We start from the raw sequence: 11,966 nt of genomic DNA, 5'->3' as shown, positions 1-11,966 counted from the left end.
AGGGCAACGAAGGAGTGGCTTCGTAAGAAGCATTTCAAGGTCCTGGAGTGGCCTAGCCAATCTCCAGATCTCAACCCCATAGAAAATCTTTGGAGGGAGTTGAAAGTCCGTGTTGCCCAGCGACAGCCCCAAAACATCACTGCTTTAGAGGAGATCTGCATGGAGGAATGGGCCAAAATACCAGCAACAGTGTGTGAAAACCTTGTGAAGACTTACAGAAAACGTTTGACCTCTGTCATTGCCAACAAAGGGTATATAACAAAGTATTGAGATGAACTTTTGTTATTGACCAAATACTTATTTTCCACAAAAATTTGAAAATAAATTCTTTAAAAATCCTACAATGTGATTTCCTGGATTTTTTTTCCCTCATTCTGTCTCTCATAGTTGAGGTATACCTATGATAAAAATTACAGGCCTCTCTCATCTTTTTAAATGGGAGAACTTGCACAATTGGTGGCTGACTAAATACTTTTTTGCCCCACTGTATATATATATATATATATATATATGTATATGTATGTATGTATGTATGTGTGTACTATAAAAAGATGTGAGTAGACATTCACACAGCTCAGGAGTTCAGCAGTCTTATAGCCTGTGGTATAAAACTGTCTCTGAGTCTGGTGGTCTTGGTCCGGATGCTGCGGTACCGTCTGCCAGAAGGCAGCAGACAGAACAGATTGTTGCTGGGGTGATGGGGGTCCTTTAATATCCTACTGGCCTTCTTCCTGCACCGCTGGGTGTAGAGGTCCTCCATGGATGGCAGCCCCGTCCTGGTGATGTGCTGAGCAGTTTTCACCACCCTCTGTAGAGTCTTACGGTTGAGGGCGGTGCAACTGCCATACCAGGCGGTGATGCAGCCAGTCAGGATACTCTCGATGGTGCACCTATAGAAGTTGCAGAGTATCCTGGAGTCCATGTTGAACTTCCGCAGCCTGCGGAGGAAGAAGGGCCGCTGTCGAGCCGTCTTGGATATGACCCTGGTGTGATGTGTCCATGTCAGGTCCTCACTAATGTTTACCCCGAGGAACCTGAAGCTGCTGACTCTCTCTACAGGAGTCCCGTCGATGGTGATGGGTGTGTGTGCCTCTCTTTGCCTCTTCCTGTAGTCCACAATCAGCTCCTTTGTTTTGCTGACGTTGAGATGGAGGTTGTTGTCCTGACACCAAGATGTCAGGGCTCTGACCTCCTCTCTGTACGCCGTCTCGTCGCCGTCTGTGATCAGGCCGATGATGGTCGTGTCGTCAACAAACTTGATGATGGTGTTGGAGCTGTGTGTGGCCACGCAGACGTGCGTGAACAGGGAGTAGAGGAGAGGGCTGAGCACACAACCCTGAGGGGCTCCGGTGTTGAGGGTCAAGGTGGAGGATGTGATGTTCCCCATCCGCACTGCCTGGGATCTGCCCGTTAGGAAGCTCATGATCCAGTCACAGAGGGCGCTGTTGAGCCCAAGGTCCCTGAGCTTAATGATGAGCTTGGAGGGCACAATGGTGTTGAATGCTGAACTGTAGTCAATGAACAGCATTCTCACATAAGTGTTCCTCTGGTCCAGGTGGGAGAGGGCAGTGTGGAGGGTGAGGGAGATGGCATCATCCGTGGACCTGTTTGCTCTGTAGGCAAACTGCAGGGGGTCCAGTGAGTCAGGGAGGGAGGAGGTGATAAAAGTTTTGACTAATATTCAAGGTGATAGCACAACTTGAATATTAGTTTATTGTGTTTGTTGCAAATTGCCAATTTACTTATATCGTAATTTATAATAGTCCCATTTAATTATATATATATATATATATATGTCACTGTAAGTTTCTTCTGCAGTTTGACTTTCCCAAAGTTTCAATCCACATCTCACTAATGAAATTCACATAAAGCTGCTAAAATATTGACTCCCTGAGAAAGACAAAAAAAAGAAAGGCAATTGGATTGACTCTTCCTCTTCTCCTTTCCCTTTAAGAATCTGGTTTAATATTTGATCGGGGTCAGATCCTTGTATGACATTGGTTGTGCAGGTTACCTGGCTCCAGTTGGAATTGATTCTGTTAAATGCTCTGCTCTTTATTAAATAACATAACTTTGATTTGAAGCTTGGAAAAAAAAAATTTCTTACCAGAAAGTGATTAAGTGTGGAATTTCCACAAAAACTTATAGTTAACCCCTTTATGAATATCACTTTCTATCATCGTCTCCTAAAGTATCACTGTTACAGTAAAACATTTTGAGCATTTTGAGTAAAGCATTGAGTCGCTTTCTTGCCAAGACATTGGATATTAGATCGACATCAGAATTTCTTTAGAAATTTCCTTCCAGTAACTCTAAAGCTAAAATATTTGTATAATTTTGTCATGCTTAGCTTAGCTTTATGCTAAACATGCCCGTCTCTTTCTAGCTAGGATACTTAATACACAGTCATATCATCCAACTGCACTGGCTCCCTGTACAATACCGGACTGACTACAAAAGCCTCCTGGCCCCCACCTTTCTGGCTGACCATCTTCATCTCATCCTCTGCTGGATACTCATCATCTAAATCCTAGCTCAGCGTATTTCCAAAAATCACACATTTCTTGGAGCGGTTGGATACTCCCAACATCAAACGCTCTGTCCTACACTTTTGTCTGCTTTAGGCAAACTGAAGCATAATACATTTGGAGGTTCATTGTTAATAGACACTACTTTAACCGGTGCAAAATAATCACTTCTTTTCCTCAGGATCTTTCCCCTATGATGAGTTGGTGCAGCAGTGGCAGCTTTTAAAAGCTTTTACATCTACTGACTATGATTCCTGCTGATAAAGCTAGTTGCATTGCTGACAGAAACTGTATTTTATTTCCTTCAAAACAACACAGTAGTTTTCAGTAAAATTGTACTGCAGCTAAGACTGATGGAAAGTGTTGGAAGTGTAAAGACAGTTCATCCTGCCCTGCAGACAGGCACATGTTCTGATCCAAACACATGACTGCGGTCTGGACAGTACCTGCACTCCTGCTGTTTGATGTGTTCTCGGCTGACAAACGGGGATAAGAGTGTGCATGCAGCTGTTGTGATGAGGGTGGAGGTGTAACTGACTGGCAGAGGTTTAATTAGTCTCATGGTTGGCACTCCTTGCCCTGAAGTGGCTCTCCATGGCCTCATTCTCCATATTTTATGTCAAGCCAAGCCTCTTAAAACACAAAAAACAGACCCTGAAGAGACAGAGACACACACTTCTGCACACATTTGTGAACATACTCAAGTTGTGTGTGTTATCACAATAAATGAAGATTTGGAAACATGATAAGAGACAGACCTTAATGCTGCCCTAATGCCCCACAGCATGGTAAAGGGCATTTGAAGTGCCAGACAGAAGCTCTTAAAAACCAAGTAAGCACACATAATCATTTAAATAAGGCATTAGGAAAATTGGCACAAATACACACCAACAGAGGTTAAATCCAATGGCAGGGGGGATATTTTCCACTGGAGTGCTGGAAATATATATTCCAAACATTAAAATGTGGTAGCATTGTTTTTTGCAGTTTGTAAACAGCCAGCATTCACTGTGTGTGTGTGTGTGTGTGTGTGTGTGTGTGTGTGTGTGTGTGTGTGTGTGTGTGTGTGTGTGTGTGTGTGTGTGTGTGTGTGTGTGTGTGTGTGTGTGTGTGTGTGTGTGTACACTCTGGTTAAGGCGAAGGGTTGAGCCTCGGTAGAGACAGGACATGATGTGCTCGTGATTTGGTCACAAACAACCGCAGTCTCTTGCTGTCTCGTGAATTTGTCGGAGGATTTTGTTGTTGGCCGTTAGAGAGACATTTCAAAATCTCGTTGTCTCCCCTTTTGATGTGTGCCAGCTCCGATAGAAACATCATCAATACAAAAAAGAATGAAAAACAGACACCACCAAACACTAACAGTTCATAAGACATGATTGAGAGGTCTTTCTTTGTAGGAGTTTCTGCATTGTTTTTAGGAATATGTTGCTTGTCCCTTTGTGTTGTTGAAAGTTCCAGTAGCATCAATTACTCATCCCATACATTACAAACTATGATGCATAAGTTAATTATCTTAAAAGTGTATTTAAAAAGACTTTCAGTGTTATTCATTGTTCTGTAACGGTAAATAATAAGGAAAAAATAAAAACTTAGAATGAGTAATATTACAGAATCGGGGCACAAAGGTTATTATCTGTCATTTGAAATTGAGAAGCGGTTTAGCTTTCCGAACTCTCAACGTGCAGAAGCAGGCCGGTGGGATTTGAGTGCTAATGCCTGAATGAGGTTACTCATCGTGTCCTAAAGTCTTTTTCCAATGAAATTATCTTTCATTTGATGAAACATCTAGTTAATATGTCACATATAATGATTTATGATTAACTGAGCGTTGAATGGGCTGGAAAATGTTTCGATTAGCAATTTTCCATTTGGTGTCTTTAAGCCATTAACAGAGTCTCTCAGTGTCTGCGGTAATGGTTGACCAAGCAATCTTAGATGGACATATGGAATCATTTTAATCAACAGTTTCATTAACCTTTGACATGATGTATTCATGGCTCATTAAATGTTCTGATATGTATTTCATCAGTGCTATGCTGTTGTTTTAGGAGTGAACTAAACCATTTCTTTTCAGTTTATTTTCTTGTGTATCTTTTTAGTTATTCCATTATCTCATTCTATACACTTTATGTTTTCTAACAATATTTTTTGAATGAATCTGCTCTCTGTTAAAACTCTGAACATTTCAGAAAAGTTGTGTTTTTTTTTTACACCAAATTTAAATGTTATTTGAATTCCAATGATTTTGCCAGTTGACTGTTAACGCTTCAGATCAGGCAAAAGGAATCTGTCATGTCGTTTACCTTTTTGATTTATCGGCATAACTAAGATAACATTGCATTGGGCTGACACTTTTATCCAAAGCGACTTACAATAAGTGCAAAAAAAGACTCGGAACAACAAGGAAAGTGCAAATATATTCGTAACAAGGTCTAAGCTCACTCTATAAACTGCTTTTTTTTTATTGCCATGATGCAATCGAAATAGATGCATTTTCGGTTATATGGGACATGGGACACTTTGCAGACAACATTACGCTTCAGATAAAGATCAGCCCTGTTCTATTAGCAACAAATCCATTAACCTCAGCCATGATGTATTCATGGCTCATTAAAATGTTCAAATACTTATTTCATCAGTGCTATACTGGTGCTTTAATCAGATATCAAAGCAGATTAAATGTAAAAGTAAAGATTCAACACTTCATCATTATAAAACCCAAACACCAAGACATTTTTGCCATACATCTTTATTAATGTATACATTATGTACAATAATAAGTTATATATACAGTTATATTTTGGTTCTGTGATGAGTTTGCGTGTGTTTATACACATACTTTACTGTACTGTGTTATGTGCCACTGAGGTAAGAGATCCATTTTTGGCTTCTGTCAGCATAGCATAATGTGTGCCAGATGAGATTTTGAGTCCATTCCATTTCAATTCAATCCATCTAGATTATTTACAAGTATAAAACGTCAGGAAAATAACAGCTTGAACCTGTTTTGAATTAGATTTGATAAGGAAAACCCTGCTCTAAAAAAGACAGAGTATTTAACCAACGTTTTATTTGACTTGACAGGAGATATTAATGGTAATGAAATGCTTGATACTCATGCATATTAATTAATTTAAAGAACCAGAGTCCAGCCCCAGTGTTTGCAATTCAAAATATGAAAAAAAAAAGCATTAGAAAAAGAACATGGCATTTATTTGTTTGGTTTAGCGCAGAGCTGTCATGGGACATTATGCAGAGGACATCATTCTTCAGATAAAGATCAGCCCTATTCCAGAGAAGTTAGATGAAAGCAACTATTGGCATTGCTGGTTGGACTTTGGAATTTACTGCTGAGTTTTGATGGTTAGCTTCCAGAGAAAGTAGGATGATAGCATCTTACTTGTAAACATCACTATTAATTCAACTTAGATTAGAATTAACGCTCTTAAACTAATGTTGATGCTCATCTATGCCACCCTCAGTCTCTGCGCGTTCAATCTTGACCACTTTCCTCTGCTTCCTCAAGGTGTACGACCCGAACAACTGCATATTGTTCTCATTTGCCACATCGGTCCCACAGGGGAGAGGGGAACTTAAATCCTGTCTGAGCATGACTGAGCCGACCACAAAAGCTGAGTAAGGTCAGACGTTATGAGACAACCGTGTCGCTGCTTCCAGCACGACCGGCTGCATTCTTGCACCATTCACAGTGCAGCAACCCCGGGGGCGGTTAGTCATGCCTGTCTTCTGGCATCCCTCTTTTTAATGCAGTGTTTTTTACAGCTTTTCCACTGGGCTTTCAGTGGTTAAGTGGCCCTAAATGCTTAATTGGGTGCTGGAAATCACAGGCACTTTGCACCCGCTCTGTAAACCACAACACTTCAGCCTATTAGGGGCCCGGGGAGCCACACGCCAAATAATTAGGGCTGGCGGCAGCACTAGACCGCAAGATTGAGGTAAAAGACGTATGAGAGGAAGAATTATGGGGGGGGGGGGGGGGGGGGGTCACAGACTGGGTCACTGCTGAGGAAGCAGTTGCTGTAAGTGCAATGTATGCTGGTCTGAGTGTAATAAAGTGTAGGGAAGTGGATTTGCATTTGGATTTAGACAAAAAAACATGGGCAGCATTGCATGGGATTCTCACCAACTGCACTGCGTGAAAGTGTTTCATGCATTTTTTTTTAAAGCAATTAATTGGTTGAACTTCAACCTACATATGATTCACATGGTCATCAATTAACAGAGCTGGTGTTTATAAATGAAACATCATCACAGAATCAACCTTAAAATTGACATTTAGTTTGAAAGTTAAATACTGTTCTGTAATATTGAGTACACTTGACACAGGGGAGTTTCTAAACTCCCCAATTCTCAAAACAAGTTCACCCTCTGAAAGTTGATCTGAGGAATACTTTAGTGTTTCCGGCTCTGCACAATGATTCCATTTTAAGTAGGGAACTCATGTCTGCTGTCTGTCTGCGTGATCACAGCACAGCCAAAGTTATGAATGTTAATGCAGCAGTCGAACAAGGTTGCTTTCTATGTCCGAACACAAATATCAGCTGCGGCAGATGATCTGGCCCTGATCTGGAGGTTCAGCCAAAGTACAACTAAGAATGCATCCTCATTGCTTCCACTTCCGATGCCCTTGTATAGTGGTGTTCCTACAGGAAAGGCACTTAACTGGCAGTGACTGCTCCGTGATATTCATTATCACACCATTACATATCTGTATGTGAGTTTGATTAAAGAGCAAGCTTAATTTTGTATGAAAATGTTTTAAAAAAAGAGCTGGGTGTTGCGTCCAGCGCACATTTAATCCAGCTATGTTTTTCTGAAATTCCGTAACATTTAAGAAAGACAGTATTTTCCAATTTTTGTGAGTACAGATTTGGGTCTTTCTCAAACTCTGTACCATTTGAAAATACACAACAGTGACGCAAAACAGAGAATTTCAGATGAAAAGCTTGATGATAGGAAGGAAAGGATTGTGCACAGGGAGGTCCACTGACATTCTTCATGTGATGGGGATAAGGTGTATACTGTATGTGCCGCCTCTTGGTCAGAGCAGTATCTGTCCCTACAAACATGTATACTGTAAGGCATCCAAGTCTTTTAAGTCTCTGCTCAACAACAATCTTTAGATGCTGGCGCAGCGCTGGGATGGAGATGGGCATGGGGATGTACAGACCAACTGGCTGTGAAAAGTACTGTTGCCCTGGCGTCCGGCAGCCGCCGCCATCTCCCCGCTGCCCAGCACGTCCGAGCAGAGCGACTCCACCGCGTCCAGCCTCTCGATCTGTACCAGGCGGGTCAGGAGGTCGGGGATGCTGTAGCCTGCCGTGCTCACTCTCTCGAAGAGCTGCAGGCCGTCGCTCATGCCACCGATCTCGTCGCGCTTTAGGCCGAAGCTCTCGGCCAGGTGCCTCCACGTCTTCACCACGGCTGCCTCGCTGCTGTAGGACGAGCTAAGCATGCGGCTGGCCTTCTCCAGACAGTCGAAAGGAAGCTCTGTGGGGCTCAGGCCTGGAGAGGAACAGGAGTGTTAGAATTGTCAATGTTACACAGACAGTCATTGTTAGCCATGCTAGTGGTGTGATAGGATTCAGTCAGTCGGTTGATCGATCAACCACCTCGATCCAAACTGAATATCAAAACAAGTAATGGGTGGTTTGAAATGTGTCCCAGGTATTCATGGTCCCCAGAGGATATCCTGAGACTTAATTTATATTTATTTTTTCCAATACTAAATAACTAAATACATTCAAAACTCTGCTGCACATTGTATTTACTGTACATGATCAAATGTTAGCATGCTGCTAACACCCTGCACCAAGATGGAGAGTTCTGAATTTGGTTGACTTGTGGGAAATTTCTTTCTGGGCCAGTTTAACTTCACAGTTTAAGCAATTTACTGGAAAATGGAAGTCATTAGGATTTCTTACTTCAGAATAGTTGTTTCAAAAAAATCATATTAACATTATAGCATAAACAAGGTTAAATATGCTCACAGTAGTGGCAGTTATCAGGTCTTGATAACAAGGCTTGGTAAAATGGATATTTGAGTCTGTTAGCCCGACTTACCCTCTGTCACATTGCAGGCCCTGCCGTACAGATCCAGGATCTTTTTCCTTCGACTTTGTAACATCTGTGTGCAAAAAACAATAACAACATTATGATATTTCTGTTCCTGTTTATATCTTTGACTCTAGTGACATCTTTAAAAGATCTTCTCACCCCCGGTGTTTTATTGTTGTTGTTCAGTGCGTTCACACTGTTGATTAGGTTGGTGCTGGCGATGTGGTTGACTTTTCCAATGTGGTTTGGACCCGGGATGTTATTGGCCTGTCCGGTGACATGAGTTGGGGCCCCGTTGCAGGCTCGCTCCCGCTCCAGGAGGCCCAGAGAGAGCAGGCAGAGGTCGGGCTTGTTGCCCAGGTTGACGAGGCACTGGTTGGGGTTGTTGGTTTCAGGCTGATCCTTGCTTCTCAGACGCCGCTTCCTCGTCGCTGTCAATGCTACGACTCAACAGCTGCTCGTTCTCAGATGATGCATCATTTTCACTGCACACACAAACACACATATTTAAATATACTGACATTTGCACAAACGTATAGATATCCCCAAAAAAATGATCTCCTGCCAGTGTTTAGGTTAAGCTCCTAAACATCAATTCGAGCGATCAACTTTTTCTTTGACCGCGTATTGTCAATGAGCTCTAGAGGTGCTTGTGGGATTTGCATTAGCTTTGGACAGAGCAGAGCTAGCTGTTTTCTTTTTTGTCACTCTTTAAAGTCATGTGTTCATGGTAACCCTTGAATTGTGCAACTCTCAAAATTGTTCAGGGAAGGCATTGACCCGGAATAGTGAGTCTTGCCAGAGTTTTCACCAAGTTAAAACCAAGTAAACTAACTAGGCCGCTCGCTGTAGCTTCAAATTTTACGTACAGAAATGATGAACAGTATTTTCTAACATATACGACATATTTCTCATTATTATACAATCACAAAGAAGACATTTTTAGTACAATGTTACTTGTTTGTATACAAATGTTCAGTATAATGTCGTCCAGGTTCTGACAAAAATCTGATTTTTAAAATATTAGATAAACCAGAAATACACTAGTTGCCAGTTCATTGGATTCCGTATATGTATTGTTGCTAAAACTAAAGTATTGAAATATAACTGGTCCTATGTTCATAAAGGTTATACAGTTGTGCTTTGTCCACTGATTGTTTTTAATGAGTGTAGGCTAAATATTTAAGATGTCTCAGTTTAACCAATACAATTCAACAGTAAAGAGCCCCAGACAAGTAAATACAGTGTTTTTCTGTTGAGAGTGACATCTATTGCCAACAGGATGACTTGTGTCTTTGCAAACATTGTCAAATGAAAATGAACTGGAGAAGAATGCTGTTGCTGTTGCCATCGCTGCTGATGTTACTAAGCTGTTCCTGTGATTGACTGAAGTAGCCCTGCGTTTTACAACATGATACCATGTAATATCATTTGATTACCTGGCCTCTTCCTCCCCATGCCTGCTCAGGATTTTCTCCAGAAAGCACCTTGTTGACAGAGATGTTCACAGAATGCCATTGTGTTCGCATTCCCACACTACTTTAACAAGCACATACACACAAAATGGCATTGTTTCCCCGGACATCTAACACCCACTCTGGCAGCTAAAGCAGTGAGTTAGCACATCCTCTGGCATGCTGCTATACCACACTGTGTACTGCTATTGATGCAGAGGTGTGTGTGTCTGTGTGTATGTGTGCGGGTGTGTGTATCCCCCTTACTTGTTCCATAAATTGAAACAGCGTATCAATCTAAGCATGTTCACTACGGGCACTGTAACATTGAGCACAATGGCTCACTGTAGATTTGTGTGCAATATGCTATCATCTATTCCCACACTTCTCTCTGCATACTACCCACTAGGGCCTATAAAGTACCATTGTCTGCACATGAAGGATGAGATGTATGCATAAAAACAAAGGTGAGAAATCTGTCGTCTATTGTTGTCTGCCAGGACGTGCTTTCACCTAGTAGTGGTTTTAGGCGCAGCCTGGAATAAATACCCCTATCTGCGTAGACAACGTCCCCCTCTGTTGTTATCTCAGCGTCTCTTAGGCTTCAGGGCTCATCTAAGCTACCTCACCCCCAGATCCTCCTCACCCACCTTTTTGCCTGCTCCAAAGCCACATAATTGCCTTCTGCTTCATTAAAAAACAGAAAAACCCTCAACTGTACTCTGTTTAGCTGTGCTTTTAACATGCCTTACACACACACACACACACACACACACACACACACACACACACACACACACACAAATGCATACACACACACACATGCACGACACAGAAAAAAAAGAGGCCAGCAGCAAGGCTTGTACTACTGCAGTGACTTGTTCTGTGGTGGCTTAATTACGGGCAGATGCTGAAAAAATGATAAAAGCTTATATCTGTTGTGTAAAGCCTCACTGACGCCACATACAAGTGCCAACACACATATATAAACACACACACACACACACACACACACACACAACACACACACACACACACACTTTCACATAATACACACTCAAAGATAAGGAGTGCTGTATATAAATGACATACATATCCCACAGTAGATTCCAAAGCAGGTTTCCCGTACATTTAGTGTATGCACAGTTATGAAACATTACACACCCACACACTTCAATTATGCATAAAAATACATTGTTTTTGCAGACAGATGTATCCTAAGTGTTCATTTAAAATAAACGACTCGCTTTAACTTCTTATCCTGAAATGTGTATTGATTGCGCAATGTAATGGAACTAACAATAATACCTCTTTGAAACACTAGGGGGTAAAAGTTACCTGTAATATAATTCAATGCACTAAACATACAGTATTAGCCCTTCTACCTTTGTTTGGTGAATAATTTACTTTTAAACCTCAGTATATATATATATATATATTTCTTTCTTTAAGTGTTCTCTTGCTCATATCATGCTTGATGTGAGTTTGTCTGCTCTTAGATGTTATGACTAGCGGTGTGCTGAAGATATTTGTGAATCAGACGTGTTGCTCACCTTTTTACTGTCTTCTGAGGTGCAGCTTTCAGTTTGTCAAACTCATCTTTCTCTGAGTAGATCACCACATTGTCTATAAGAGAGAAAAAACACAGATGTTATGGCGGGTTATTTTCTCAAAAATACAGAAAAAACACAGAGACAATTCAGTTATTCATTCACTACAAACATAGTGAAATCTTAAAAGGGTGTTTGTCCAACACCTGGCATCATTTTGTATATAACAATATAATTACCAAAATATCTCACACGCCTAACAAAAGCTACATTCGGAAAGTTTATACAGTTTTTGAAATACAAGGGTTTTATGGCAGGTTATAATATAGTAATAGATGGAGTCTCAAGTTCAAAAG

The 11,966-nt window shown here is 41.2% G+C and overlaps 1 protein-coding gene across 1 annotated transcript in view; it reads right to left on the bottom strand.

Moving 5' to 3' along the window:
• Positions 1 to 5,274: 5,274 nt before the first annotated feature.
• Positions 5,275 to 11,966, bottom strand: part of edar (ectodysplasin A receptor) — a 32,392-nt gene continuing 25,700 nt past the window's right edge. The window contains 5 exon segments of the mRNA XM_063887042.1: positions 5,275 to 8,054; positions 8,613 to 8,676; positions 8,766 to 9,000; positions 9,002 to 9,091; positions 11,614 to 11,686. Of these exon segments, the coding sequence (XP_063743112.1) occupies positions 7,669 to 8,054; positions 8,613 to 8,676; positions 8,766 to 9,000; positions 9,002 to 9,091; positions 11,614 to 11,686 (848 nt within the window). The 3' untranslated portion in view covers positions 5,275 to 7,668.

This window comes from Eleginops maclovinus, chromosome 7 (assembly GCF_036324505.1).
Source record: "Eleginops maclovinus isolate JMC-PN-2008 ecotype Puerto Natales chromosome 7, JC_Emac_rtc_rv5, whole genome shotgun sequence".
Taxonomy (NCBI): Eukaryota; Metazoa; Chordata; class Actinopteri; order Perciformes; family Eleginopidae; genus Eleginops; species Eleginops maclovinus.
This window is presented reverse-complemented; position numbering and strand designations above follow the sequence as displayed.